The sequence below is a fragment of the Peromyscus maniculatus genome, chromosome 15 (assembly GCF_049852395.1).
Source record: "Peromyscus maniculatus bairdii isolate BWxNUB_F1_BW_parent chromosome 15, HU_Pman_BW_mat_3.1, whole genome shotgun sequence".
Lineage (NCBI taxonomy): Eukaryota > Metazoa > Chordata > Mammalia > Rodentia > Cricetidae > Peromyscus > Peromyscus maniculatus.
In genome coordinates this window covers 27,329,587-27,355,366 of record NC_134866.1, presented here as the reverse complement: position 1 = coordinate 27,355,366, position 25,780 = coordinate 27,329,587, and the positions used below count along the sequence as shown (strand labels likewise).

Sequence of the window (25,780 nt, the reverse complement as noted above, 5' to 3'; positions counted from 1 at the left end):
TATAATCATTTGTAGTCATAAGGTAGTATGATCCAAACCAACTAATTCTCAAATAAACTTTGACAAATAGCTTGGAAACACAGCTTCCTGGGATGTGAGGATATAGGGTGTTGAATGGGTAGAAATGTGGAGAAAATACAAAAAGCATCCACCCTGAGATGCAGGGAATTAAAATCAGGGACTTTTCTTTAGGGCTCTTAAGCCAAAGGAGCCAAGTTTAGAAATGTGTCCATCATGTCGTGGTTTAGAAACTCTGCCAAGTACAGATGGCGGATGTGTCTTACTTAGTGCTATCATTCAAATCAGCTCGTTCGTGATCTAGTCTGTTATAGAATCTGCTTGAAAGTTGTAGTTAGAAGGTCAGTGCGTGGGGCTGGTGAGATGGTTCAGTTAATAAAGACATGCTTTGAAAGCACAGGGACCTAAGTTCAGAGCCCTGGGACCCACATAAAAAGCTGAGGACAGTGGCACATGTAATCCTAGCCCAGAGACAACAGAAACATCCCCCCAAGGATTCCCTGGGACTCACTAACCAACTATTCTTGCCAAATCAATGAGCTCTGGGTTTGATAAGAGACTCTGCCTCAAAACCTAAGGTGGTGGGGAGAGGCTGGTGAGATGGTTCAGAGGGGAAAGCCTCCTGCTGCCAAGTCTGGCAACCTGAGTTTGGTAACCAAAGGATGGAAAGAGAGAATTGATTTCCTCAAGTTGTCCTCTAATATAATGTGCTACAGCATGTGCATGCTGATAAACACACACATAAATAAATAAATAAATAAATAAATAAATAAATAAATAAATAAATAAATAAATAAATAAATAAATAAATGTTTTTAAAGGTGGGAAGAGACTGAGAAAGATACATGACATTGATCTGTGGCCTCCACACTCAGGTAACACACAAGCGTGCACAGGTCCGCAAGTGTGTACATGAATACATACACCACACATAAGCACAGAAATCAATATTTTGAAAATCAACTAAGAAACTGTGGCCAGGAAGTTAAATAGATAAATGAATGAATGAATGAATGAATAAATAAATAAATAAATAAATAAATAAATAAATAAATAAATAAATAAAAGAAGGGTGATATAAGCTTTGTGTAGCCCTTGAAAGAACCAGCCAGGGAGGCTTTACCTTACAGAGATCTCTCAGCTGCTGGCATAGAAAGCAAGAAGGTACATACAGAGTGGCAGGCATGTAAGCTCCAAAGCTTACATGGCACTCCACTCTTCACTGGCATGTCCTGGCTCTCATTTCTCCATCACATGACCAGGATGAGTGGTCCTCTCACTGTGTCTCAGAGGTAGCCACAGTTCCTGCTGCCCAAGACAGAAGTGAGTACTGTGTGCCGTGCAGAACTGAGAGCACCACATAGCAGAAAAGCTGAACCTAATCTGGGTGGGCCTGCTTTCTCCAGCTGAAGAATGAAACTAGAAATTGGAAAAGAGACTCCCTGCTCCAAGGCCACACACTAACAAGGCTCCAGTGCCCCATGAATGAGCCAGTCTTGACACTAGGGAGCCCAAGAACTTGAGGAACAGTTAGTAAGATTTACCCCAGGGAAATCCGAGCCCATCCATTCACTGAGCTTGGAGTACAGTGCTTCCAAACCTTACAATGTCCTCATTATCTTTGTGATTGTACAAAGAGGGAAACAGAGGATCTGAAGATGCTATATTTGAGAGGCCACTAGCTAGTAAACAGAAGGAGGAGAGTTAGGGCTCTCAAGGCCCTCTTGAGGAACTGGGTTCACAAAGCAGAAATGTTATTGGGTGGCTCTGTGTGTGTGTGTGTGTGTGTGTGTGTGTGTGTGTGTGTGTGTGTGTGTTGCATGCGTGTGAGTGTGTGGGTGCATGTACCCATGTACACAGATGTAACGGCCAGAGAAAGATAGAGATAGAATGTCTTTCCTTTTTTAATCATGCTCCATCTTGGTGTCATGGGTCTCTCACTGAATTGGAAGTTTGTCATTTCAGCCAAGCTGGCTTTCAAAAGAGCTCCCAGGATCCATCTGCCTCTGTGCTCCAATGCTAGAGTTAAAGGAACACACAGCCATGCCTGGATTCTTGTTTTTTAACAAATTGTCCTCATATTTAGATAGCAAGCACCATTAACCCCCAGCCATCTTCCCAGCTCCAAAGGTTAAATATTAGCATTACAAAGACTGTATTGGATTTTATTTGAGTCATAATTCCCCACATATAAGAAATGTTTTCTTTTGGAAACAGAACTTGAGTTGACAGAGAAGCTGAAGGAAGAGAAGCAGCATCAGGAGATTCTATGGCAACCAGCAGCTTGAATGCAGGATGCTGAGAGGAAAATTTAGATGAAAGAGATGTTGCGAAGGCCTCCGTACTTGTCCAATTATTTATGCACTCGGTTTACAAGCCCCAGAGCCCTAATATAAGTAAGAAAGGAAAAGAGTCAGGACATTAGAAGCACAGGGGTTTTGGCAAAATGAAGAGCACTGATTCCATCCACAGGTGTAGTGGGTAGCCATTCCAACCTTGATCTGGAAGTTCCAACCCCCATTGAGGCTTCAGTAACTGTCACGCCTACAAGGCAGGGCCAAGAGAAGACCTTGAAGACCTGAGATCTGGATGCGTCGTCTCTCTTAGTTCCTGGACCCTGGACGCTGGAGGCAGATGGAGCAGAGTTCTCCAGAGAACACCGCCAGACTGCACTGCATCTTTCCCAAACCCTGCAACCTACTTATCCCTTCATTTGTAAGTTACACCACTAAATAAATCTCCCTTTTACCTATTCTTGGAGTCTGTTTGCCAGTATTTATTGAGTATTTTTGCATCAATGTTCATGAGGGAGATCAGTCTGTAGTACTCTTTCTTTGTTGTATCCTTGTTTGGTTTAGGAATCAGGGTAATTGTAGCCTCATAGAAGGAGTTCGGTAATGTTCCTTCTGTTTCTATTGCGTGGAACAATTTGAAGAGTATTGGTATTAACTCTTTGAAGATCTGGTAGAATTCTGTGCTGAAACCATCTGGTCCTGGGCTTTTTTGGTTGGGAGACTTTTAATGACTGTTTCTATTTCCTTAAGGGTTATTGGACTATTTAAATAGTTTATCTGGTCCTGATTTAACTTAGATATGTGGTACCTATCCAGAAAATTATCCATTTCTTTTAGGTTTTCCAGTTTTGTGGAGTAGAGGTTTTTGAAATATGACCTGATGATTCTTGGGATTTCCTCAATGTCTGTTGTTATATCCCCCTTTTCATTTCTGATTTTGTTGATTTGGATTCTCTCTCTCAGTCTTTTGGTTAGTTTGAATAAGGGCTTGTCTATCTTGTTGATTTTCTCAAAGAACCAACTCTTTGTTTCATTAATTTTTTGTATTGTTCTCTTTGTTTCTATTTTATTGATTTCAGCTCTCACTTTGATAATTTCCTGGCGTTTATTCTTCCTGGGAGACTTTGCTTCTTCTTGTTCTAGAGCTTTCAGATGTGCTGTTAAGTCACTAGTGTGAGATTTTTCCAGCTTCTTTATGTGGGCATTTAGTGCTATAAATTTCCCTCTTAGCACTGCTTTCATAGTGTCCCATAAGTTTGGGTATGTGGTGTCTTCATTTTTGTTGATCTCTAGGAAGTCTTTAATTTCTTTCTTTATTTCTTCTGTAACCCATCATCTAGGCAGTGGTACCGGGTCCTGTGCTCAATGCATGAGTTGGCTGTTTGAAACCTGGGGCTTATGCAGGGACACTTGGCTCAGTCTGGGAGGAGGGGACTAGACCTTCCTGTAGTGAGTCTACCAGGTTGATCTCAGTCCTCGGGGGAGGCTTTGCCCTGGAGGAGGTGGGGATGGGGGTGGCCTGGAGGGAAGGGGAGGGGGGCTGGAGGGGGGAGAACAAGGGAATCCGTGGCTGATATGTAGAAGTGAATGGTATTGTAAAATAAAATAAAAGGAAAAAATAAATCAACCTCCCTTTTAACTACGTGGAGTGGCCTTAATAATTTCACCAATACACAGGCATCCCTTTCCGTTCTAAGAACTGTCTTTTCAAACAAAATGAACCCACAGACCACCCATTCATAACCCCTCCCTAGAGAGTCTGGTGGACAGGGAAGCTTACAGAAGAAATTGGATTTGAACTTCAGATAAAGGATGGATTAGCTTTGGAAGCAAAGAATTCCTAGGCAGGAAGAGCAGTGGGAAATAAAATCTTGACAGGCAATTAGACATGGTGGTACAGGCCTGCAATACCAATACCTGGGAGGTGGGAGTATGAGGGACCAGAAGTTCAAGATTGTCGTTGGCTATATAGCATCTTTAAGGCCAGCCGAGACTGTGTGAGGTCATTTCAAAAAATAAAATAAAAATTCTGACAAGAAAGTGAAAGGATGTTCTCTGGGCAAGAAATAAGTCAGTTTATGTAATCAAATTCAGTGCAATTAGACTGAACCAGAGAAATAATAAATCAGTAAGTACCATGAGACTGCAGGTATCAGAGTGACAGAACATGGAATCTGACCTGTGGAGGATGGGAGTTGAGAGGCTGACAGTATCAAATGCATCAAGTATTTTAGGAATGCCACTACAGCAGTTGTGTGAGAAATGAGAAGGGGAAAAAGAATGCATAGAAATAAAGTGAAGGAATAGTCTATTTCCTGCTTATCTGGGATCAGGAGACAAAGACCTCACTTAGTGGTGGTGAAATGAGCGGGGGGGGGGGGGGGGGGGGGGTCTGACTGAATATGGAAGGTGACTGAAAGGAAGAGAGGTCACTCACAGAGAACAGAAAATGACCATCGCTTACTGGACTACACAGATTGGTGATGCCACCATCTAGGTACCCGATTTGATACTGTAACTTTGGCCACTTAATCACTTTAAGACCCAGAGAAGGTGACTTCACCTTTCTGAGCCTCAGTTCACATATCTCTGAGGAGAGGAAAAAAATCAAAGTGCCTCCCAACCTTATTACAGAGCTGGGGGAATTGAATGAGTGGACACAGGTGTTTAGCCCAACCCTGGCCTGCAGACATCCCTCTGTAGACATTTAGCAGCATCCAGTTGCTGTGGGATGGTCTGTATATCAAATTGCTCTGATTGGTCAATAAATAAAACACTGATTGGCCAGTGGCCAGGCAGGAAGTAGGTGGGACAAGGAGAGAGGAGAGTTCTGGGAAGCAGAAGGCTGAGGCAGAAAAACACTGCCAGCCGCCGCCATGACAAGCCTCATGTGAAGGCACCGGTAAGCCACCAGCCATGTGGCAAGGTATAGATTTATGGAAATGGATTAATTTAAGCTATAAGAACAGTTAGCAAGAAGCCTGCCACGGCCACACAGTTTGTAAGCAATATAAGTCTCTGTGTTTACTTGGTTGGGTCTGAGCGGCTGTGGGACTGGCGGGTGACAAAGATTTGTCCTGACTGTGGGCAAGGCAGGAAAACTCTAGCTACATCCAGTAGAGAATGGCCAGGACTCTGCACACTTTTCACTTTCCTTCTGAATAAAATGCTGAGAATACTCTAAGTAAAGTACAGTTAAGACACGAGGTGGCAAACTCTATTCCAATATGCTCTCTCTTGCTAGATGTTTGCCTGGAAGCATGAAATACCTTTAAAACCACCCAGGGCATTCCTGCTATGGGGGATGTCTTCCCTGAACAGCTGGTCCTTTTCAAGCCTCCCTCAGGCCAACCTCTGTATCACCAGAGAGTGCCTGGCACTGGCCACTGTGCTCATGGCAGAGGGGTTGCTATGGCCTGGAATGCAGCCTTGTTTGGGGCTACTTCTGGAAGAGTAAGTGTCATCATGACCCTGGTTTGGGGCTGCTGAGTCTAGGAAGGGAAAGGCTCTCTGGCCACCAGGAATCACACAGCCTCCCCTAGAGAGTGGTCTCTCCCAGCCTGCATACTGCTTCACATCTCTTGGTCCCTTGGAATGTAATATGCAAAAAAAGAAGCCCTTTTGTCTACACTGAGAAATCTACCACTTAGTAAAACTCTCCTTTTTTTCCTTTATTAAAAATTTTAAGTATGTTTTAATTGAATAAAATCATATAATTTCCCCACTCCCTTTTCTCCATCCAGCCTCTCCCAACCACCCTCCATCAAATCCCTCCCATGCTCCCCAACTCCTCGACAGCATTTTTTATTATTATTGTTACATGCATATGTGTATATGTATATACACACATACATATAAATGTAATCTGTGGAGTCCACTTGTGTTGCCTGTGTGTATGTAGTTTCCAGGCTGACCACTCTTCACAGGACAACCAGTTAGGGGCCTTATCTTCTTCATGAGGTATAGTGGTCACATATAAAAGAACTTGGCAGCATTTGCTCTTATCTGAATATGAAGTATCACCAACAGGGTCAAGTTTAGGCTTTGACTGCCAGATGGTGGGCTTTTGCAGATAGATTGATCCCTTGATGGAGTCAGAACATGGTGATGCTGTTGAGAGTTCGTTAAAAGTAGTAGGTGGGGTCTAGTTGGATGAAGTAAGTGATTGGGTGTGTGTTTGGGGGGCTATGGCTCCCCCGGTCCCTCCCTGTATTCCTTTCCTCTGGTTCCTGTGAATAGCCTATCTGTTCCTCTGCATGTGCCCTCTGCCATGGTGTTCTCTCTAGCACAAGTCCAGAAACATGGGTCCAAGAAACCATGGCCTGAGCCCTCTGAATCCATGAGCCAAAATAAATTTTTCTTCCTCTGTTTCTATCAGGTAATTTGGTTGGTCACAGCTGCCCAAAAGCATTATACTCACAGAAGACCTGGGGCTGGGGGCAGCTAATAGTGGAAAGGCTATTCCTAATGACAACTGAGAGACAAGGATCTTCTCCAGCAAATCACAGCTTCCCAGGAGTGAATTCTAAGAGGCAATCCAGAAGACTGCCTCAGCAGCAGGGGAGGGAGGGAACAGGGGCCAGAAGGCAGGTGTGGCATGACCCAAGCATTCCACATTGGCTCCTTCACTCCGATGAGAGAACCCATGTTTGGATGATAGTGTTCTAGCCCTCTCAAAGCATCTAGCTATCAGTCTCACCTTTCAGTTCTTTTCCGTGCCTTCTTCAGAGGTTCAGGCCATCCATCATGACATGGAGGCCGCTCGCCATCAAATCAGACTAGAAAGAAGGGAAACTGACTGTGACTTTTACCAGAAGGGACCCTCCTCGCCTTGAAAGTCTTCCAGATTGCCGTCAGTTTGCCTAATGCCAAGGAAACAGACAAATACAACAATTTTGTGGATTGTTTTACAGTGTGCCAGGCAGGTGGCTAAGTCGAAGGTCATGGCAATCTAGTGCCCGTATTGCTTTCACTTTCCATGCAAGATCACACAGCTCAAGGACGAGAGCCAGGCTATGAAACAGGGAGGACACAAGTGATCCGGAAGCTTATCTACTACAAGTGTGTAGCACACAGGTCTTTCTCATCTCTGATGCTTTGAATCTTCCACCTTTGGTGATGGTGAGGGCTACACTAAACCTGCACAGCGATTCTTTTCCGTGGCTCTATTCTGATGCTAATAGATGATTTGGGGGGAAAGTTCCTTTTTAAAGATGTACAGTTGTTGGTACTTGTCACATTAATAGTTGCTACTTAAGTCAACGCTAGGTGCTCACGGTTTAGGATTGGGTCAGAGCCCTAAATCAGTGATATTTAGGTGTCCTGGGGGCTCCTTGATAAGACATTGCTCCATGGTCCCAATAAGGCATCCTTGGCCTGTCAAAAGTTGCTGGCTGCATATGATGTTTAGAGGGGACTGAGTGGTAGGGATAGAGGGAAAGGATCAAAGAGTCCATGGCCCCCAAGATGAATGGGAAAGCAGCAGGAATTAGTGCCTGTTCCTAGAAGACATCTGCAGGCTTACCCTTTATTCCTCCCTTGCCTCTCCATGCCGCCTCACTCCAACCAACATCCCACTACCCCATCACTTCAAACACACTCCCAGTGTGAGCAACATCTGTGGCATCATTCAGGGACCTCACTGATCATGGTATCAGGAGCAAGGGGACATGGCTCCAGCCATACCAATCATTATGGTGACTTCCGAGAGAGAGAGAGAGAGAGAGAGAGAGAGAGAGAGAGAGAGAGAGAGAGAGAGAGAGAGAGAGAGAGAGCGCCTTTTTTTCAGCCCAGATGAAGCTAGAGACACTGAAGACTGGTCACTCTGCTGGTCACTCTGCCTGGTACACAGGAGCCTAAGAGCCCTTTGGACAATAGCACTGAAGGTCTCTGTCATGTGGGTGATGGGCACAATCACATGAGTCAGTGACATCCATTGGAGCACATGGTGTCTCTAGATGCACAGGTTTAAAAAGAGTGGTTGTTCTCCATGATGCCTTCTTCCTGCACCTGCTCAGTCTACATACTCAGGGCTTGGCACTCATTCTGATGCTGTATTATCTCTGGGAGTTTCCTTTTGTGGGGCAGAAATTCTTGAGTCCTTTCATGAATGTCATTCAGACTTTATAATCCATGATACCTACTAATTGGTCTTTTACTTCAGCTTATTCAAGACAATAGAAAATTCTCAGAAAACTTGGATATATGCAATATATGTTAGTCGAATTATAAACAGGCAACTGTTTCTGTAGAGTTTATTTTTAATGAGAACATATTGTTATATTTGGAATATATGCTATTCTTGCTTAATATAAACGTTTACAAGAACACATACAAATTTATATCCAAACACCAAATGAAGTAGATTGTTTAAATGACCAGTTTTGCACCAGAAATAAAATATATTATACAAAACAGGGCTATATCCACAGTCATTAATCGCTTTCTACACAAAATGACAATAAATTAAATCACATTATATGCAGATAGTTCTACTTACATTAGAATAGTAAGCTGTATGTAGTTAGTGCAGCTTTGACCTTCCTACCAAATTCATGGTAGGTTTGTATTGTTTGGTGGTCCTGGGTTTACATTAACCATGAACAATATGGCTCAAAAGACACTGGCTCCAGGACTGGCCCTCTGCAATGCCTAGCTCATGGCCCCCTGCTTTCAGCTATGCCCAGGGAACAAAGCTCTAATTCTTAGAGCCACAGCACCTCGGGCCTGTTGCGGGCACATCATTGCTGACTTATATGCCATAACATTTTCAGACGCAGGCACTGAATCATGAACAAGATACTCCATGTCAAAATCCACATTTTCTTCTTTCTTTGCAGAAATAACTCCTTCTCTACCCAATAATAATTATATACTGTGACAGCTTTGTTCTAGAAAATAAAAATGAATTTGGTAGCCTGTTGTGATTCATGCTTGGTAAATGGACCCTTTGTTCCTGTGCATATAAATTTATGCCTTTAAATATGAATCAAAGAAATGTAACTTTTTTTTCACTAACTCTGAGGTCTACTTGTTCAAATCTCTCCACAAAGAATCATCTCATACCTGATACACCAAAGAGTTTTTGTAACATATGGATTTTTTTAACCCCTGAGATTCAGCTCTCATTGAAATCCTTTTCATTGTGTTTGACTTAAAACATAAACACCAACATCAGCTGTTTCAGAATGCTCTGAGTTTGGTATGAATTTCCATGAGTGATTAATGAGAGATTTGAACAACCTCCAACCCAGCACCTTTTGAGAGTTACCTTCATCCCATCGGCCTGCAGGAGACATTTGAAAAATCTGTACAATGAGAACCAAAGCCAGGCTCATTAGTGTGCAGGAAAAGCACAGACTTGAACTGGCCAGGGTACTGTAAGATTTCTGATTAGAAGCCAGCTACCTCCTCACGGCCAGTGCTATTTTGTCTTTTTCTCTGAGTAAGTGTGGAGGCCTCCTCACAAGTTCCCACCTGCATGAGAAGGATGCTGACACATCTAAGGAGCCATGATGGATGGTAGGTGGGGCTCTGGGAAGAAAAGCAGTGGAGACAGTGTCAGCCGCGAAGTTCTCCTCTGTTGCCTTGGCAGAAATAAGCTCCTGACTCTTCTCACTGGGCATGTCCAAAGCTTCTTGTTGAGACTGGCTATTGCAGAAGGTCTAAACTATTCATTATTCTTCAGTTCTAAAGACCAATTCAAAGAGAGACCGGTCCCTCCGCTGCCACCAACTCATTCTGTTTCTATGCTGTCCCTAAAGCATCCTGTGTTTCTAGACAGTTTCCTTTTTTTCCACTAAGTGAGAAATTCAGTTCATTACCAGCTTCCTTCTGAAGTCCGGAACCACAGGGTGTAACTAAACCAAACCTATGATCTGTAGGTAGAGGGGCCAAATTTCAACTGACATTTGTTTTCCTAGCCACATCCACTAGGGATCCAAGTTCTTTGTGTCTCAAGAACATGGGCACTAGTATTTTCCAATTTATAAACACTATTCTTTCCTTTTCTTTCGTGTGTGTGTGTGTGTGTGTGTGTGTGTGTGTGTGTGTGTGTGTGTGTGTGTAAGAACTGCACAAGTAGCTCAGCTTTGAGAAAGCAATGGTGTCATTGGAAACAGCTTCTGAACCCACTCACTGTACGTCTGAGATACACAAGGCCTCCCTTTTCACTTCCCACTGCCTGTCATAGATCCCTACAATCAGTTCCAATCAGAAGAAAAGAGGAAAGTTAGGGACAGGAAGGATGCATGTGCCATCTGCAAAGGCACAGGAAGCCTGGGAGCAGGGGGAAGTGACTTGGCATTCCAACACTTTTCATTCACGGGAGAGAGAAACAACGGCGGGGGGGGGGGGGGGGGGGGGGAATCTGCTCTCATTCCATGGGAATGGGATTCTTCCTCTCTCCCATGAGTTCTGAGATGTAAAGAACTATTTTAAGGCCTGTAGAACTATATCTGTGTTTCAGGAAAAGACACACCAGTGACTCTTAAGAGCAATATAACATTGAAGGGATGAAGGGATTCCTTCTAAAACCTCTGTTGGGGTGGAGACATGTCTCCACACAGAAAGTTTTATTTCTGAGTTTATCTTCTCTTCCAAACCTACTGGCTATAAAATTTGTGTTTATTTCCAACACCATAACTATATATTTTAACCTGTGTATGAACTTATATTTGACGAGATGAGAAAAATACTCATAAAATATCCCCTTTGAAATCTTAATCATTGGATTTAAGAGTAAAAATGTATAGACTGGCTTAAGATCTAAAGTCTCACTTAGTTTATTATATAATAGTTGGCTGCTGGCAGATTACTTCTTCGCAGTTAGGAATTTAAGTTCCACAATACAATACTAAGAGTTCTTAACCCAGGGCCACCACAGAACTGACATCTATATTCTCAGCAAAGGTTTACTAGCTTAGTGGCATTTTCAAAACTTAATGTAGCTTGGGAAACTCATATGAAGATTTATTTTCTTCTGAGACAGGGTCTTACCATGTAAACACAGCTGACCTGAAACTCACTATGTAGACCATGCTGGCCCTAAACTCACAAAAATCTACCTATTCTGCCTTCAAAGTACCAGGATTAAAGACACCTTGCCTAGCCATGTAAAGATGTTTAAGAGGGAAAAACTACACAGTGGACCTGTAAATGACCTTAATAATAGTAGAATTGCTTTAAAATTACAGGAAATGACTCCATATTCTAGAGATGTCATAAGTCACCCTGCCTTTTTTAAAAGGTTAACTCCCTTCTCATCGTTCACATCTTACCTGGGGGTATGCTATTAAACTTGGAAAAATTCCCCTAGCTGAAGTAGAAATAAAAGACATTTGCTGGAATAATGCTGCCATTAATTGGGCCACCATATAAATTCAAGGAAGGTTAGAAATATTTACACCAAAGAGTATAGCTAGGTAGAGGACTTTCCCCAACACCACCCTCCTATAATTAACACAGAGGTTCAAAAAATAAACATTAGAAAATGAATATCTCTGAAATAGTTGGAAACGATCATTGAAAAGGTAAAAGAGAAAATAGCTCTCTGGTTCGGATAACTGAAGCGGTTGCAATCTGTCCACACTGTTCTCGTCATGTGAGTCCCCCACCATCTGCCAATTGCTTTCCTGAGCCCTACTTCCCAAACTCTCCTCCTGCATTAGGATTTTGAAATTTACATTTCTTGCCTACTTTTCTTGGCTCTTTTTGAAGTCAACACTTTACATCCCCAAATGCAGAACCACCATGTAGCTGCTCCTGATGTTCACAGCAAATTCTTTTATCAGATGGTTTGCATCCCATTTCCTGAACCATGAAGAAGAAGCGCACCTCGCCCAGAAACGGCCCATTCACTTTGACTCGAGAGAGATGCAATCAGATGCGCAACAGTCCTTCCCGGAGAAGCAAGCATGAGACAGCTTCCTGCACTTTCACTCGGCTTTCCTCTTGAGTGAACCTGAGTGAACATGGCCTCCAAGGAATGATGCTATTTCTCCCCCTTTAAGAAAGGCATGATTATAAGATGGTGCCCTTGTTCTCTCCTCAAATGATAAAGTGAGAACCCGAATTTAAACCTTAGTCAGTGCACAGAACTGAGTGCAAATCGGATACCCAGCAAAAGATGGCTCAGTCCTACCCAGGATACACTTAACGCACTGTGGGTGATTCTTGGAGGCTGTAAACCTCCGTGGAGCTCAGGGGTCACAGCAGATCTCAACATTCCCTCTTTTAACTACATTTTCATAAATCACACTCCTTTGAATTTATCATTCCTGTGCCTCACTGTCAAATCCTCATCCTCAGTTTGCTCTGGAGGGAAAGGTTTGTGTATCTGTGTAACCTCTGCTTAACTCTACTGACTTCCCTCTCTCGGTTTTGAAGTGCATCATTTGGCCATAATTGGAAGGGATGGAGCCCTCCAGCATTTAAAACAATTAAAAATGAAACATGGCTTACCATCAACGTATGCCTTTAGAGTTTCTAAGCTCAACTTGTGTCTAGATGTCTGCAGTCACAGCAGCAGTGAGCAGTTAGTATTTGGCCACAGCCAAGGGGAAGAGGACAGTAGAGAAAGAGAGGCCACCCCCATTGCCACCATGGATTTCTCACACACTTTCTCCGTGCTTTTAAAATATAAGTGAAATTTAATCTTCAAAAATGAAAAAATAGACACATTTCTAATACCAAAATATAAGATTAAAATACTTAAAAATAAAATGTTAGTGTGAAGTAGGGCTTTTCTTTTTACATCATAAAAGAAACATTTTAGACTTGCTTTTCTTGTATAAATCCTCCTAGCTCACTAATATTTACAATTTTCCAGAGTAGCTTTTCTGAGACACTGAAAGAGACAGGGAGGATCCTTTCTGGAGATATGAAGTCAGACCTGAATGTGGACATTAGACGCAGCCCTTGTCTACCACAAACCTGTCCGCTGGCTCCAGAGAGGGGAGCCCTGCATTCGCAGCCTTGAGATTTTTTCCATTCCATTGTCCTCTATTGGGTGTTAAATTCTTTCCAAGAATATTCTACTCGTAAAAAGTGTTTTATTCTAGCTACAAAACATTTCATTTCAGAAAAACCACATTTTTATATCCTCGTGTGAAAGGCCCCCCAAAGCCATCAAGATATGGAGACACCAGATTTTCAAAACATAAATCTAATCCTATGCCCTTGCAGCAGTCAGAACACCTAATAGAATGGCGTTCTAGCCTTATTCTTGGTTGCCGTGAGATGGAAGGCCGGGAGACAGATAGTGATTAATAATCATTCCTGAGCTTCTAAAGGAAATTTAAAGTGAAATGACTACTGCTCAAAACAAAGAGTTCTCCATGCACGCCCTTTCTGTTCCACTGATGTCTGTCCTTCCATCTATCTCTCAAGCGGACAAAACGGGGTGGGTTCTTTTAAGCCACCGAAAAATGAGATCTGATGGAATCTTCACGTAACTCTCGATGTTTCCCGATATTCCTTTCTTCTTGCTGATTTCGCCTCTCAATGGTTATTCTGTATTTCTTCCTGGGTAAAAGCAGAAAAAAAAAATGCAATAATAAAACCTCACTTGACAATAAAATACTATGGTTCCTCTCACAAAGAATGCCTTCCAGGGACATCTGGGTTAGGTTTGATGAATTGGAAGTGACACAATATGAAGCCCTAGTCAGAGATTAAAGAAGTGTGCCCCGAGGCATCGTGTCCTTTATTCAGGGAGGAAAATTGGCATGCTTTCCAAAATCCAGCAGAACAAGCCTTCCTCTTCTTCCCCGGAGCCTGTGGGTTCAGTCTTATCTATTCTGCCCCTGAAGCTGGACTTGACTCCCAGGATATGCCCTCAGATAAAGATCAGATCAAGTGTACTGTGACCAAAGGAACAGGAATACGATTGTTCCCACAGAGAGTCACACACACCCAGACTTACATCTCCATGTGAAAATGAAGAAACCTTACAAACAAGACATGAATCTGACCAAAGATTACAAAAGAATGGACCACCACCACTGCAGCAAACGACCAAAACCTTGAACACATGTACATATTACCAGTTTACGAGCCTCGAGGCTGAGCCACCACAGCTGAGCACGTGACTTCTCCAAACACGGAACACATTGCCGCCTGGATCAGAGCCCACTGGGAGCTCCCTCCAGCCCTTCGAGGTGACTATGGCCACTTATTTCTGAACTGAAGGAAGTCAGAGGATATAGGTTCATTCTTTGTCCAGATTTCCTCTTTGCATTCACATTTAGTAGGTAGAAGGGATTCTCATGAACATATGTGTGGTCGGAGATCCCAGCAACTCTCTGGCCCGTGGTAGTGAGAGGACAATAGAAATCCTTAACCCAGGATGACCACCTGACCCAAGATGGCACCAAAGAATGGCTTTGATATTTTAACCACCATCCTTCTTCTTTGAAAAAAAAAAAAAAAAAAAAGGTGTGGGCAAATCACAGGTAGCATTATGCAAAGACAGGAAATGAAGGCAAAAAAAAAGGCAGAGTGAATTTGAGCTTCATGAATGGTCCCTACCTGAAAAAGTAGAAGGCCATTAGCAAGCCAGCACCCAGCAGGGCTCCCACCACGATTCCTGTCACTGCTGATTCTTCTAGGCCACCTGCTTGAAAAGGAAACATCAATAATCAGAGCTCATTTTGAGAAATAAGTAAAAAACACTTTGATTTGTGTTTATCTCCCAGTTGAAACAATTTTTCCTTTCTTTGTGTATATAGACATGCATATATAAAAAACACTTTGATTTGTGTTTATCTCCCAGTTGAAACAATTTTTCCTTTCTTTGTGTATATAGACATACATATATATATATATATATATATATATATATATATATATATATATTCTGAGAAATTCTGAACTTCCTTCCTTGCTTGGTATAAGGCTTAAGAAAGGCTCTTCAGAAAGCTCTGTCACACAACAGTGAAGAGAACAGTAGCAAGACAAGTTCTGAGTTGGGCCTGGGACACATGGCAGTCATCCTAGCATTTGGGAAGATGGATTTCAAGTTTGAGGCCAGCCTGACCTACATAGCAAGATCTGTCACAGGGAAGGAAGAGGGAGAGAGAGAAGCAGAGGAAGGGAAGGCAGGTTCAAAGGAATGACGGATGTGGAAACAACAGATTCAGGAAGGATTTGATGAGGCTGGAAACTGAAGATTTCAGACACACCCATACCCTTTTTGAGTTCAAAGTCAAAGAAGAAATGCATGGATGGACAGAGGCACTGACCCAGCTCTTCTGTTTTTCACAGGTGGATGGTGACACTTCAAAGTGCTGGAAGGTTTGGGGGAAACTGCCTTGGGTCAGTATTCTGTTTTTAGATGTTCTCTCACCAGAGCCAGAGTTCCATCTCAATGTCCTACATAGCTTTATGAAAATGTAAGCCACTTGGATCAGCCCTTCTCTTTGGGAACTCAGTTCTAGAGAAATCAACGGCTACTCTCCTTGCAGAGTTCAGAGTAAGCCTGCACGGCACAGTCTCATGGGCTTCTCGGGTCTCGTTGGTTCCTCAGATCAAAGCTGGGTACGTTTCACTTTACAAGTGGGAAAAGCAAGGCTTGGTGAGTTGGAGGAACTCTCCTGGGGTCCCCAAACAGGCAAGAAGCAAAGTCAGATTTTGGATCCAGGACGAGAGACTATGTGGTCAACACATTTCTCCATTAATTCTTTCTCATAATTATTGCATAGATACAAATTCCTCATCATTGAAAGACAGTTCTGAGACATAATGACCACTCATATACTCACTCAAAATCACTAACTAGCTTGCAAGATTGATGCCTCTTGTTCTTCTTCCTGTTTACCAAAGCCCCTCAAAGACAATCATCTCTGAAAACGTTCCTATCCCTGAGGAAGATACTATTGCTTCTCTCTCTGCATCCAGAAACTGGCCATAAATAATATATTCAATCCTTATTTGCCACTTTGTAAGCTGCCAGGTGTTTAAGAGCATTGTCTGTCCCATCCTGAGGATATGGAGGTCAACTGTAAACTTTGATATCAACAATGAGATTTGTTACAGTTTATGAATAAGAGACAGTTAATATTTTTATTTTTCCTTGAAGTGAAAACCTTTAATAACTAAGAGATTGTAGAAAGAAATATAAATCCCTTTCAGAAGAAAAAAATCTACCATTCAGAAGAAAAGAATAAAAGGAAGAAAGATGGATGCTTCTGGGAAAAGAGACGAGGTGGCCATTTGCAAGTTGTTCCCATGGGTTTGAAGACATCGGAAAAAGACAAGGAGCTTTCAGAACATGAGTCCTTGAGAGCAACATGTGTCAGACTCACATGAACCTGGGATTAAAGAAGAGAAGGAACAGTGAATTAAGTCTCTGAACTTACATGATTTGCAAGGAGAGCTATTGGTATGCTCCACAATTCTGGTTTCGTCTATTCTCAGTTTCAAAGGGCCCCAAGGGTATTTGACATTGGATCGCATTTTGAACCGGCCTTCTTTTCCGAAGTAATCGCCAATAACCTACAGAAAGGCAAAAGTCAGATGTACAAAAGGAAAGGCCAAAGGTATGTGTTCCCAAAGGAGGCATAAAGCTCAGAGCCTTGCAGGAGCTCCCCCAAAACACAGCCTGATCTACACAGGCTGCCTCTGCACATCACCACCTGCAGGAAGTGATAGCAAGCGCTTCAAAAAAAAAGCATGAGAAATGGGAGGGGGACTCCCCCGCTGTGCACACGGACTGTCACAGAGGCTTCTCACGGCAGCGGAAGAATCAGGGTCATATAGTCTTGAAAAGGTGTGGGCGAGACAAAGACAGTGCCACCTAAAGCCTGTCTACACTGGAGGCTATGCTCTACCAATGTTGTCCCTAGGTATTTACTCATCAGTTGCTACTGGATAGTGGGAAGGGTGGATTTTTCATTTCCCTATGAAACAATAATCTACAAACTCACAAATTCACAGCTTTGTCCTGGCTCATTCCATAGGGCCCTGTCTGGCCTTCTGCCACACAGCAGTCCACACCGTTAACCACGTGTAAGGCCCCTCTCCCTTAGGGATATGCAACAGAGTCAATGCTACTGCATACACACTTAGGTTAAGCATATGACAGGTACATAAACTGACATATAATTATAACACTGAAAAATATCATGTAAAGAAAGATGGCTTTGGAGATGAAAGCCCTTGCCACCAAGCCCTAAGACCTGAATTTGATGCCCAGGACACCCACGTGTTGGAATGAGATAATCAACTCCTACAAATTGTCCTCTGACCTACACACACACACACACACACACACACACACACACACACACACAATACATACATACATACATACATACATACATACATACATACATACATACAATTTTAAAAATTGTGTCTTTGAAGAGCTTTCTGGTTGAGCCTCTTTTGGTTAGTGCTATGTCCTTAGGGGTCACATTTGTCTCTGATGAATTCACTTCTTGTACTCTGTACTCTGCCATGACCCAAATGAACTCTGTTTCAGCTGTCTACTTAGACCCCTAGAAAATCCTCATTCATTCATGATGTCATTGGTCACACTCCAGTTAAATGACTATTAGATCAGTCACATGAGCCAATCTGACAGTGTCTTCTCACACACAGTTTCTAGGGATTCTCTTCTTTTGTCCGGACACAAACTTGTGGCTCCTGGGTGGCCTGTGACATTTCTGCTCCCTCCTGACTGAGATACAGCAGGGTCTCGCACAGGCTATATCGGCTCAGGGTCAAAACAATTCTAGGTCCTCATAAAATATAACAGTGACTGTTATGTGCTTGAGCACATCCCAAGGCCACTGCAACCTCACAATGAGGTGAGATGGACTATCACTCGCCACCTTCTCCAGAGGAGGAAACTAGACTTCGGACAAGACCTAGAACTGGGGAGATATAGCTAGAGGGTTCCTGCTCCCTCACCCCCTCCACAAAGGCTAGACACACCCCACAGAGGGGAAAACAACAAGTATCTTATGCCAGTGCCCACAAAGGCAACAACCCTGATGATCTTCATTAAAATGGGAGAACTGTGTCTGCCCCTCACCAGCTGCAGCACTCTGGAGAGGGGCCCCAGCACCTTGCCTGGGCAACACAGTAGAGCTGGCCTTGATGATGTAGGTGTGGGGAAGCCTACCCTGAGAGCATGAAAGGAGGAGAACTGGCCCCTGCTTGTTGCTGCATAGGATGAACTAGCTGGAGCAATGCCTGAGAGCTCACCCTGGTGGTGAGGGTGGGGGGAGGGGAAGCAGGGGTAGTTGGTGTGCTAACCAAACCTGCCTAAAACCCAAGCCTAAAAAAAACAGAGTTATGAGTTGGCCCACCTCAATAACCACCCCATTTATGATCTGCTGGAGCACGTGAAGAGACATGCCCTGCAGATCCAAAGCTGCAAGTCCTCCAGGACACAGGGCAACAATAGGGTATCCAAGAGGAACCCCAGTGAGGTCCCAGTTTGATGGTGTAGCATAAACCAGAGTTTATGCTCAAACCAGACTCTGCAATGTACACTTGCAAGTAAAAATATAATGACAAAAGGATATACTGTGCGGCTCACTGTGTCACACTACAGCTTCCATGACAAGATTCTTCTTTTTTTTTCCTCTTAAATTTTATCTTGTTTTATTTTATTTTATTTTATTTTATTTGGGGGAGTGGGAGGGCAGAGGGCTGATATGAAGGGATGGGGAGATGAATGGAATCGAGATGCATGATGTGAAAGACACAAAGAATACACTTTTTAAAAAAATATTTTTGAAAAGAGTGATGACCTTGCAAGGAAACAGGATGATTATCATTATCAAATATCAAAATGTATTTTTCAGCAGAAACACTGAATATTTATTTAATATCTCCTTCTTTCTCTTTATTTGTCAATTCAAGGTCATGTGTTACTTTTCTAGGTTTCATTTCATGTGGTACTGATGATGTCATGAGACCATCCAGGACAATATTATGATTCACATATTATAGCTGAAGAAACTGAAGCAGAGAGCCCCTGCCCCTGGTGACTGTCACAGACTCATCTTCAGTCCAGGACAGACTTCTCTGTCCTGAAACTCCATCTTTTGATAAAACAACACCTGAAAATTTGTAACAACCACTAAGGAAAAAAAAAATCTGGAAGTGCAAGGGGCGAATAAGTTGCACTTCCCGTGTCCACTGATGCCCTTACTACCCAGGGCTAAGGAGTGCCTCTTAACAGCTTGAAGGCAGGACTTCTCTACTGAGAACACACATGGCAGTGTGTCCTGCCTTCTGCCTGTCCCCTCAATCCACAGCGAGCTTTCTCGACATGGAAGGCTCATTTTTCTTGGAAGGGTGCTTTGGACACCAGGACACTCTCTCCCGGAGTCCCCACTTGCAAGAGTGACCAGTACAGGCATTTCCTTTGCTCACCTCTTGGGTGCCTGCTTCCATGTCAGTCATGGCAACTACGGAGAAGTCCCCATACCGATCCCCGTTGGCATCTATTGACACCTGCCCAGCGATACCTACAGGAGAGGTAAAGAACTCTGCATTAGTTACTTACGGTAACTGCCTGCCAAGAAAAGGAATTGATGGGATTTTTTAAAACAAATTCATGCCACAGGGAATCACATCAGACTAGAAGCATTTTTGTTGGCATTTGGAAAGACATTGTAACTTCATCTGTGTCTGCATTCCTAAATTCTTAACATTTCTCCATTTTAAAAAGAAAGAAAGAAATGATCTTTGGGTAATACTTTTAAAAAAAAAAACAGATTAAGGCTAATACTGAAGGCAGTGTGCTTATTCCAGAGTGTTTTTTTTTTTCTAAAAAGTAGCTGAGAAGTAGAGATGTCTTCTCATATATATGTTCATGTGATCATTGGACAACTCTCATAAGGAAAATCAGTCTGGCCCAGGATTCATTGAGCATGCTTCATACAGGCTGCATTATAACACAGGAGAGCAGGAAGACTAGTTGGTGGGTCCCTGGAGCCAATGTCTAAAGAGCAATTCTTCATTGCCCAATGTGTGTTCATTCATTGCTTATCCAAACATTATCTGCAAGATTCCTGGGTGAGGAATTAGCAATGTAGCAAAGGTTAAGTTAGAGCAGACAGACTCTTTGCTCAAGGAGGGGCCTGGACTGAGGATTCAGCTTTCCCCATTAGAATCATACGGGTTGGGGCCAGAGAAGTGGGTGAAGATGCTTACCACCAAACTGAACATAGGTCATAGCTTTGATCTCTGGGACCCACATGGTAGAGTGAGCAAACTGACTCCCAAAAGTTGTCCTCTGATTACACACACACACACACACACACACACACACACACACACACACACAAAATAAATAAATAAATAAATAAATAAATAAATAAATAAATAAATAAATAAATAAATAAATAATTTTAAAATATAATTTTGGACTGTTTTTCTTTTCTTTTCTTAAAGAATCAGAATACTGAATTGTCGTTTTGTCTATCCCTACCGCTGCGACCTTGGCCAAGGCATTAGTCCTCTGAGCCTCTGTCTCTACAACTACCATAAACAGGCATAAGATCAGGTTCCTCCCAAGAGGCGGTAGAGATGATTGCAGGAGAGAAAACACGTGGGGCATCTCCACCAGCTGCTTAAGCAACGCCAGCTGTTTGCCTCTCCCGGTGTCACTGCTGCTATTATTATCCCTACAGGTGGAGGAGCCCTTAGCCCAGGTACAAGGGACCAGACATGTTTCTGATTTCAGATGTTTTCAAATTTTCCAATATCTGCATACACATAATGAGACTTCTTGGGGATAGGACACAAGATCTTTCATTTTATACACACTGTCACATATAGTCAGAAAGTAATCTTAATATAGTATTTTTGGTAATTTTTTTTGCATGAGATAAACATCCATTATGAGGAGTCATTCCATTTGTGTTGTCATTTTGACACATAAAATATTCCCGTGTGGAGGCGTTTTTGAGCTTGAAATTAGGGCATGGAGGATGCTGTTTTAAAGATGCCATTATCATTACTGTGCTTGCAGTAGAGAGAAAGCACTTGATTGGGTTCGACCACTCAGACAACTCAGCACAATGGTTGGATTTCATTTTTAAAATATAGCAAGGATTATAAAGTCTCTTATAAGGGTACCTATGGTTCAAACCACTATCAAGAGTGTAAGTTACTGGCTTGGTTTAATTTACCAAGACCCTAAGGCAAAGAGAACCAGAGAACTGTGAAGTTTCTAATGAAGGGGTCCACGTTCATGAACAGAGCCGGTGAGGTATGAGGCTGGGACAGAGCAGCCAGAGCACTAAGGACCCACCCCTCTTGACCAGCGATGGTGGGTGCTCACAGCAGCTAATCCCCAAAAGGTCACCAGAGAACAATGGCCGATATTAAGTCATCCGTATTTGCGTCTTCCTTCACTAAGTAGCAGGAAGTGGGCACCAGCCATGTTCTAATTAACACAAGCCATTTGTTTTCTTTGTGGGAGAAGTCTGTGCCGTTCTTAATTGATGCTGCCATCAGTTTGGTTCTCCCCAGAAGTAATGACTGCCCCTGTAAAATGAGCGTCTGCCGAGAAGCATCCCAAGGGAAAGTTCCATCCTCTTGTGTGGTTTGGAGAGGGCAGGCGTTTGGGTTTACTGTCCTTTGGGCTGTGGTTTGAAGGTCCACTGATTTTTCCAGACTTTGGGTTACTTTGCTGGAAACAGAATGGAGTTACCATTCATCTTCATTTTTTGTCTTCTTAATACAGGCAGGTTACAAAGGATGCACCTATCACAAACTTGTGCATCCTTGAGAACCTATAAAACTTCAAATTATATATATATAGTGTGTGTATATATATATGTAAATGTGCATATGCCAATACATATATGTATATAAATGCATATGCATATACATATACATGTGGCTATCCAAAATCACTTGTCATTCTGTTCCGAGGTGTTTAGGAAGGTGTGTCCTGCTGAGTGTTTTGCAGAATGTTTTATAAGATGCAGTGGCCCTAGTAATCCAACACCTCATTACACCTTTAAGTTATTGCAATTCTGCCAAGAAATGGGGTGAGAACTCTCGGGGTGGCTGCTTTGCAAAGTGAGACTTCACCTGAGAGTATAAAGCAGAAGGTGAACTTGTTAGGAGACAGCAGAATTTTCCTGTATATCAGCAGTGACTCCTTCTAACCTGGTTTCTGTTTGCCTAGACTGGAGCTTGGGTCCTGAGCCACACACAGTCCTGTTTACCCTGTCCCTCCGACCTCTCACACAGAGGAAACACAGCTTCTTCTTGGACCATTTATTGAAAGTCTTGAGAGCTGATCATAGGTTTCATGGCAATAAAATCCAATTTTGTCAAATAGCATCCAGGGTATTTTTTTCTCCTCACAACTTAATGGTCACTTACAGCCACCACTAAAATTAAAATTGTTTTTAATGTTAGGAAGGTCTGAGTTTTTCTTCACACATCCACCTTAGACTTCTTTGAGGGGCTCCCTCCAAATGGACTGCTGCTTAGCAAATAAAATGGGCTCTCTGAACCATTCAAATCCAAACTCACCTTGGCATCAATCTTTATATTTTGGACATATAGGACTCTAATTTTAGACTCAACTATACAATTTTTTTATACTCTTGGTGCATACTGACTGTGTAGCTCTGGCCCCCAGATGGAACCATCAAGATGGCATATGAGAAAATTTAGCGCCTGTCTTAGCTCTAAACAAAACTGTATCCCAGCCGTTGTGGGCACCTGCCCTTCTCTGAACAACCTCCCTCAGTGGGGCCTCTCCTCATCCCCGACTCTGGCTCCTGTCCCGCTGTCAGAAGACCAAGAACAAATGACCACACCATGCAGTGCGTAAGAGCTAAGAATGGGATGTGCCTGACCAAGGTTGTGTCCCCACACGCCAGTTTCTCGGTGTATTGTGCACCAATTCTGGGAAATTTGACTTTGTCCTAATGTGCCCCCTATTTGATGTCTGCCCCTCAGCTGAATCAGGAAGAGGCAAAACAAGTTCATCAAGGAAGGTTTTCCACCCCAAGCAACTGCTTGTCTAAAATGAAAGCTGTCGCTCTTGTCTAGAGTAATACATGGTGCTCACTGAAACCACCGTAGAGAAAAGAAACCTACCAGTAGCTACCACAGCTACTACCCAGACAACCCTAGCTAGAGTTCCACTCCTTCCTGCCGTCCTTCCCTTTTAATATCTGAGGACAAGCTGAGGCCATGGAGTGTAGAGGGGACCATCCTGTACTCCTCTCTCAAATCCAGATTTGGCTTTGTTCTTGTCATTGAAACATCTCACTCGTGTGATTACAAGTAAGTATAGGTATACTCCAACCTACTAAAGGGCTCACGGGACAAGTTGGCATGATGCAAAACTGAAAAGGCCCTCTTCACTTAACTTACCCAACCTCCTTACAGAGCAAATGGGGTACTAGAGGATGCAGGCTCCTGCTTCCTGTTTCCCCAGTCTGCACTCTGTGTTTCTAGTTCTCAGAAGATGCTCGCCAGCATGCTACAGGTTATGTGCCACAGAGCAGCCATAAGACATATCATCTCCATGGAAACTAAAGTGGCTTTCTGTTTCAGCAGGTTTCCAGGTCCATGGGTCTGGCCCCAGGGCATCTTGAACTTTGGGTCCCATCATACCGCCCCATATATTCAGATGTCAATCAACCACATAGACCTCCCAGCTCCTCGGGGAACAATCTCCTACCACATCCACTCAGATTGCAATGCATTTGCTGCCTCCTCTGGGGCATAGTCTCCTAAGATGACCTCTGTCACCCTCAGGTCCCAATCAGCTGCCATGTTCAGAGGCCTTTCCTTGACAGCTCTAACCCAGCAGCCTCACCCCACCACTTTTCGTCTCCCTACTCTGCTTCCTTTTTCAGGCCCTGCAGTGGGGGTGAGGAGATTGCCTGTTCCTACACACACACACACACATTTGCATGTAAGATAAACTGATTATCTGTGTTCGCTGCTTCATCCCCGGCTCCTTGGACAGTGCCTGGGATGACATAGATGACTGTTGAATGTATCAGGCGAATGAATAGAAAATTGATGCATGCTCCAGGAACCAGCTCGTGCCAGTTTGGAATGTTGGTGAGGTAAAAGGAAAACAACGCTGCCCTTATATACACTATTGACAAAAAATATAGATTAGCAGAATTTTCTATAAGATGTTAGACAAATAGCCCTGAAAACATACTTACAAGTAACATTATACTGACTGAACACGTTATACTTAAGAATATGTGTGTATACATATATGTACATAGATACATACAGATATGCATATAGTAATAACTAGTGAAAAATGAAAGAGGCCATGAATGTGAAAGAGAGCAGGAAGAAGTATATATGAGAGTTTGGAGGAAAGAAAGAAAAAGGAGAAATGTTGTAATTATTGGTGAGAATGCAAACTTGTACAGCCACTTTGGAAATAAATATGATGGTCCCTCAGAAAATTGGGAATCAATCTACCTCAAGACCTAATGATACCACTCTTGGGCAAGTACCCAAGGAATGCTCAATCATATCACAAGGACACCTGATCAACTATGTTCATAGCAGCATTATTTGTAATAGCCAAAACCTGGAAACAACCTAAATGCCCCTCAACTGAAGAATGGATAAAGGAAATGTGGTACATATACACAATGAAGTACTACTCAGCAGTAAAAAACAATGACATCATGAAATTTGCAGGCAAATGGATGGAACTAGAAAATATCATCCTGAGTGAAGTAACCCAAACCCAGAAGGACAAACATGGTATATACTCCCTCATAAGTGGATACTAGACGTAAAGCAAAGGATAACCAGACTATAATCCCCCAAAAAAATTAAAAGAGGCCATTTGGGTGGTAAATGAATCAACAAGGCCTATCAAAAGAAAAAGAAGATTGGCAATATTCAATACACTTTATAAAGCACCAGCATACTTTGAGACCCAAATCCCTCACCATTAGAAATGTTCTCTGTGAGAAATATCCACAAAAATTCATCAAGGTATGCAGGAGCCTTTGACACCATATTGCAGAATAACAAAAACCATAACTAACTAAAGGAAACACCAATCCAAGGTAGATTAGAAGCTGAGGGTGGTGTAATCCAAGTACTCAGGAGGCAGAGGCAGGAGAGGGTCTCGTGTTTAAAGCAGTCTCATGTATATAAGCAAGTTCCAGGTCAGCCAGAACTGCGTAGTAAGACCCTGCCTCGAAACAAATAAACAAAAAGAATTAAGGAAATTATTATACAGCAGAATCACATTTAACTCTCATTTTAAAATATGTTAGATCTATGAGTGTTCATTATTGTGTGCTATCAGAAAGCATAGCACACCTCTGGCGTCGAAGCGAAGTTTTCACTTTTTATTTTGTACATTTTTATATTGTTTAAGCTTTCTAGCCAAGAATAGTCTCATCTTTAAATGTCAGCGTAGGTTGCTGGAATGGTGAGATAATATGCTTTTTGTTTTTATTGTTACACTTCTCTGTTTTTGTTGT

The 25,780-nt window shown here is 42.7% G+C and overlaps 1 protein-coding gene across 4 annotated transcripts in view; it reads right to left on the bottom strand.

The window, feature by feature from the left end:
- Positions 1-8,552: 8,552 nt before the first annotated feature.
- Npr3 (natriuretic peptide receptor 3) overlaps positions 8,553-25,780 on the bottom strand; it is a 68,709-nt gene continuing 51,481 nt past the window's right edge. The window contains exons 5-8 of one of the 4 annotated variants that reach the window (XM_006976115.4): positions 19,701-19,795; positions 16,670-16,805; positions 14,841-14,928; positions 8,553-13,835 (exon numbers count right to left, since the gene is read on the bottom strand). In XM_006976115.4, coding sequence (XP_006976177.1) covers positions 13,724-13,835; positions 14,841-14,928; positions 16,670-16,805; positions 19,701-19,795 — 431 coding nt within the window. In that variant the 3' untranslated portion in view covers positions 8,553-13,723. The remainder of the gene's footprint in view (positions 13,836-14,840; positions 14,929-16,669; positions 16,806-19,700; positions 19,796-25,780) is intronic. The other 3 variants (XM_006976116.4, XM_076551744.1, XM_076551745.1) reach the window with 3 other exon arrangements.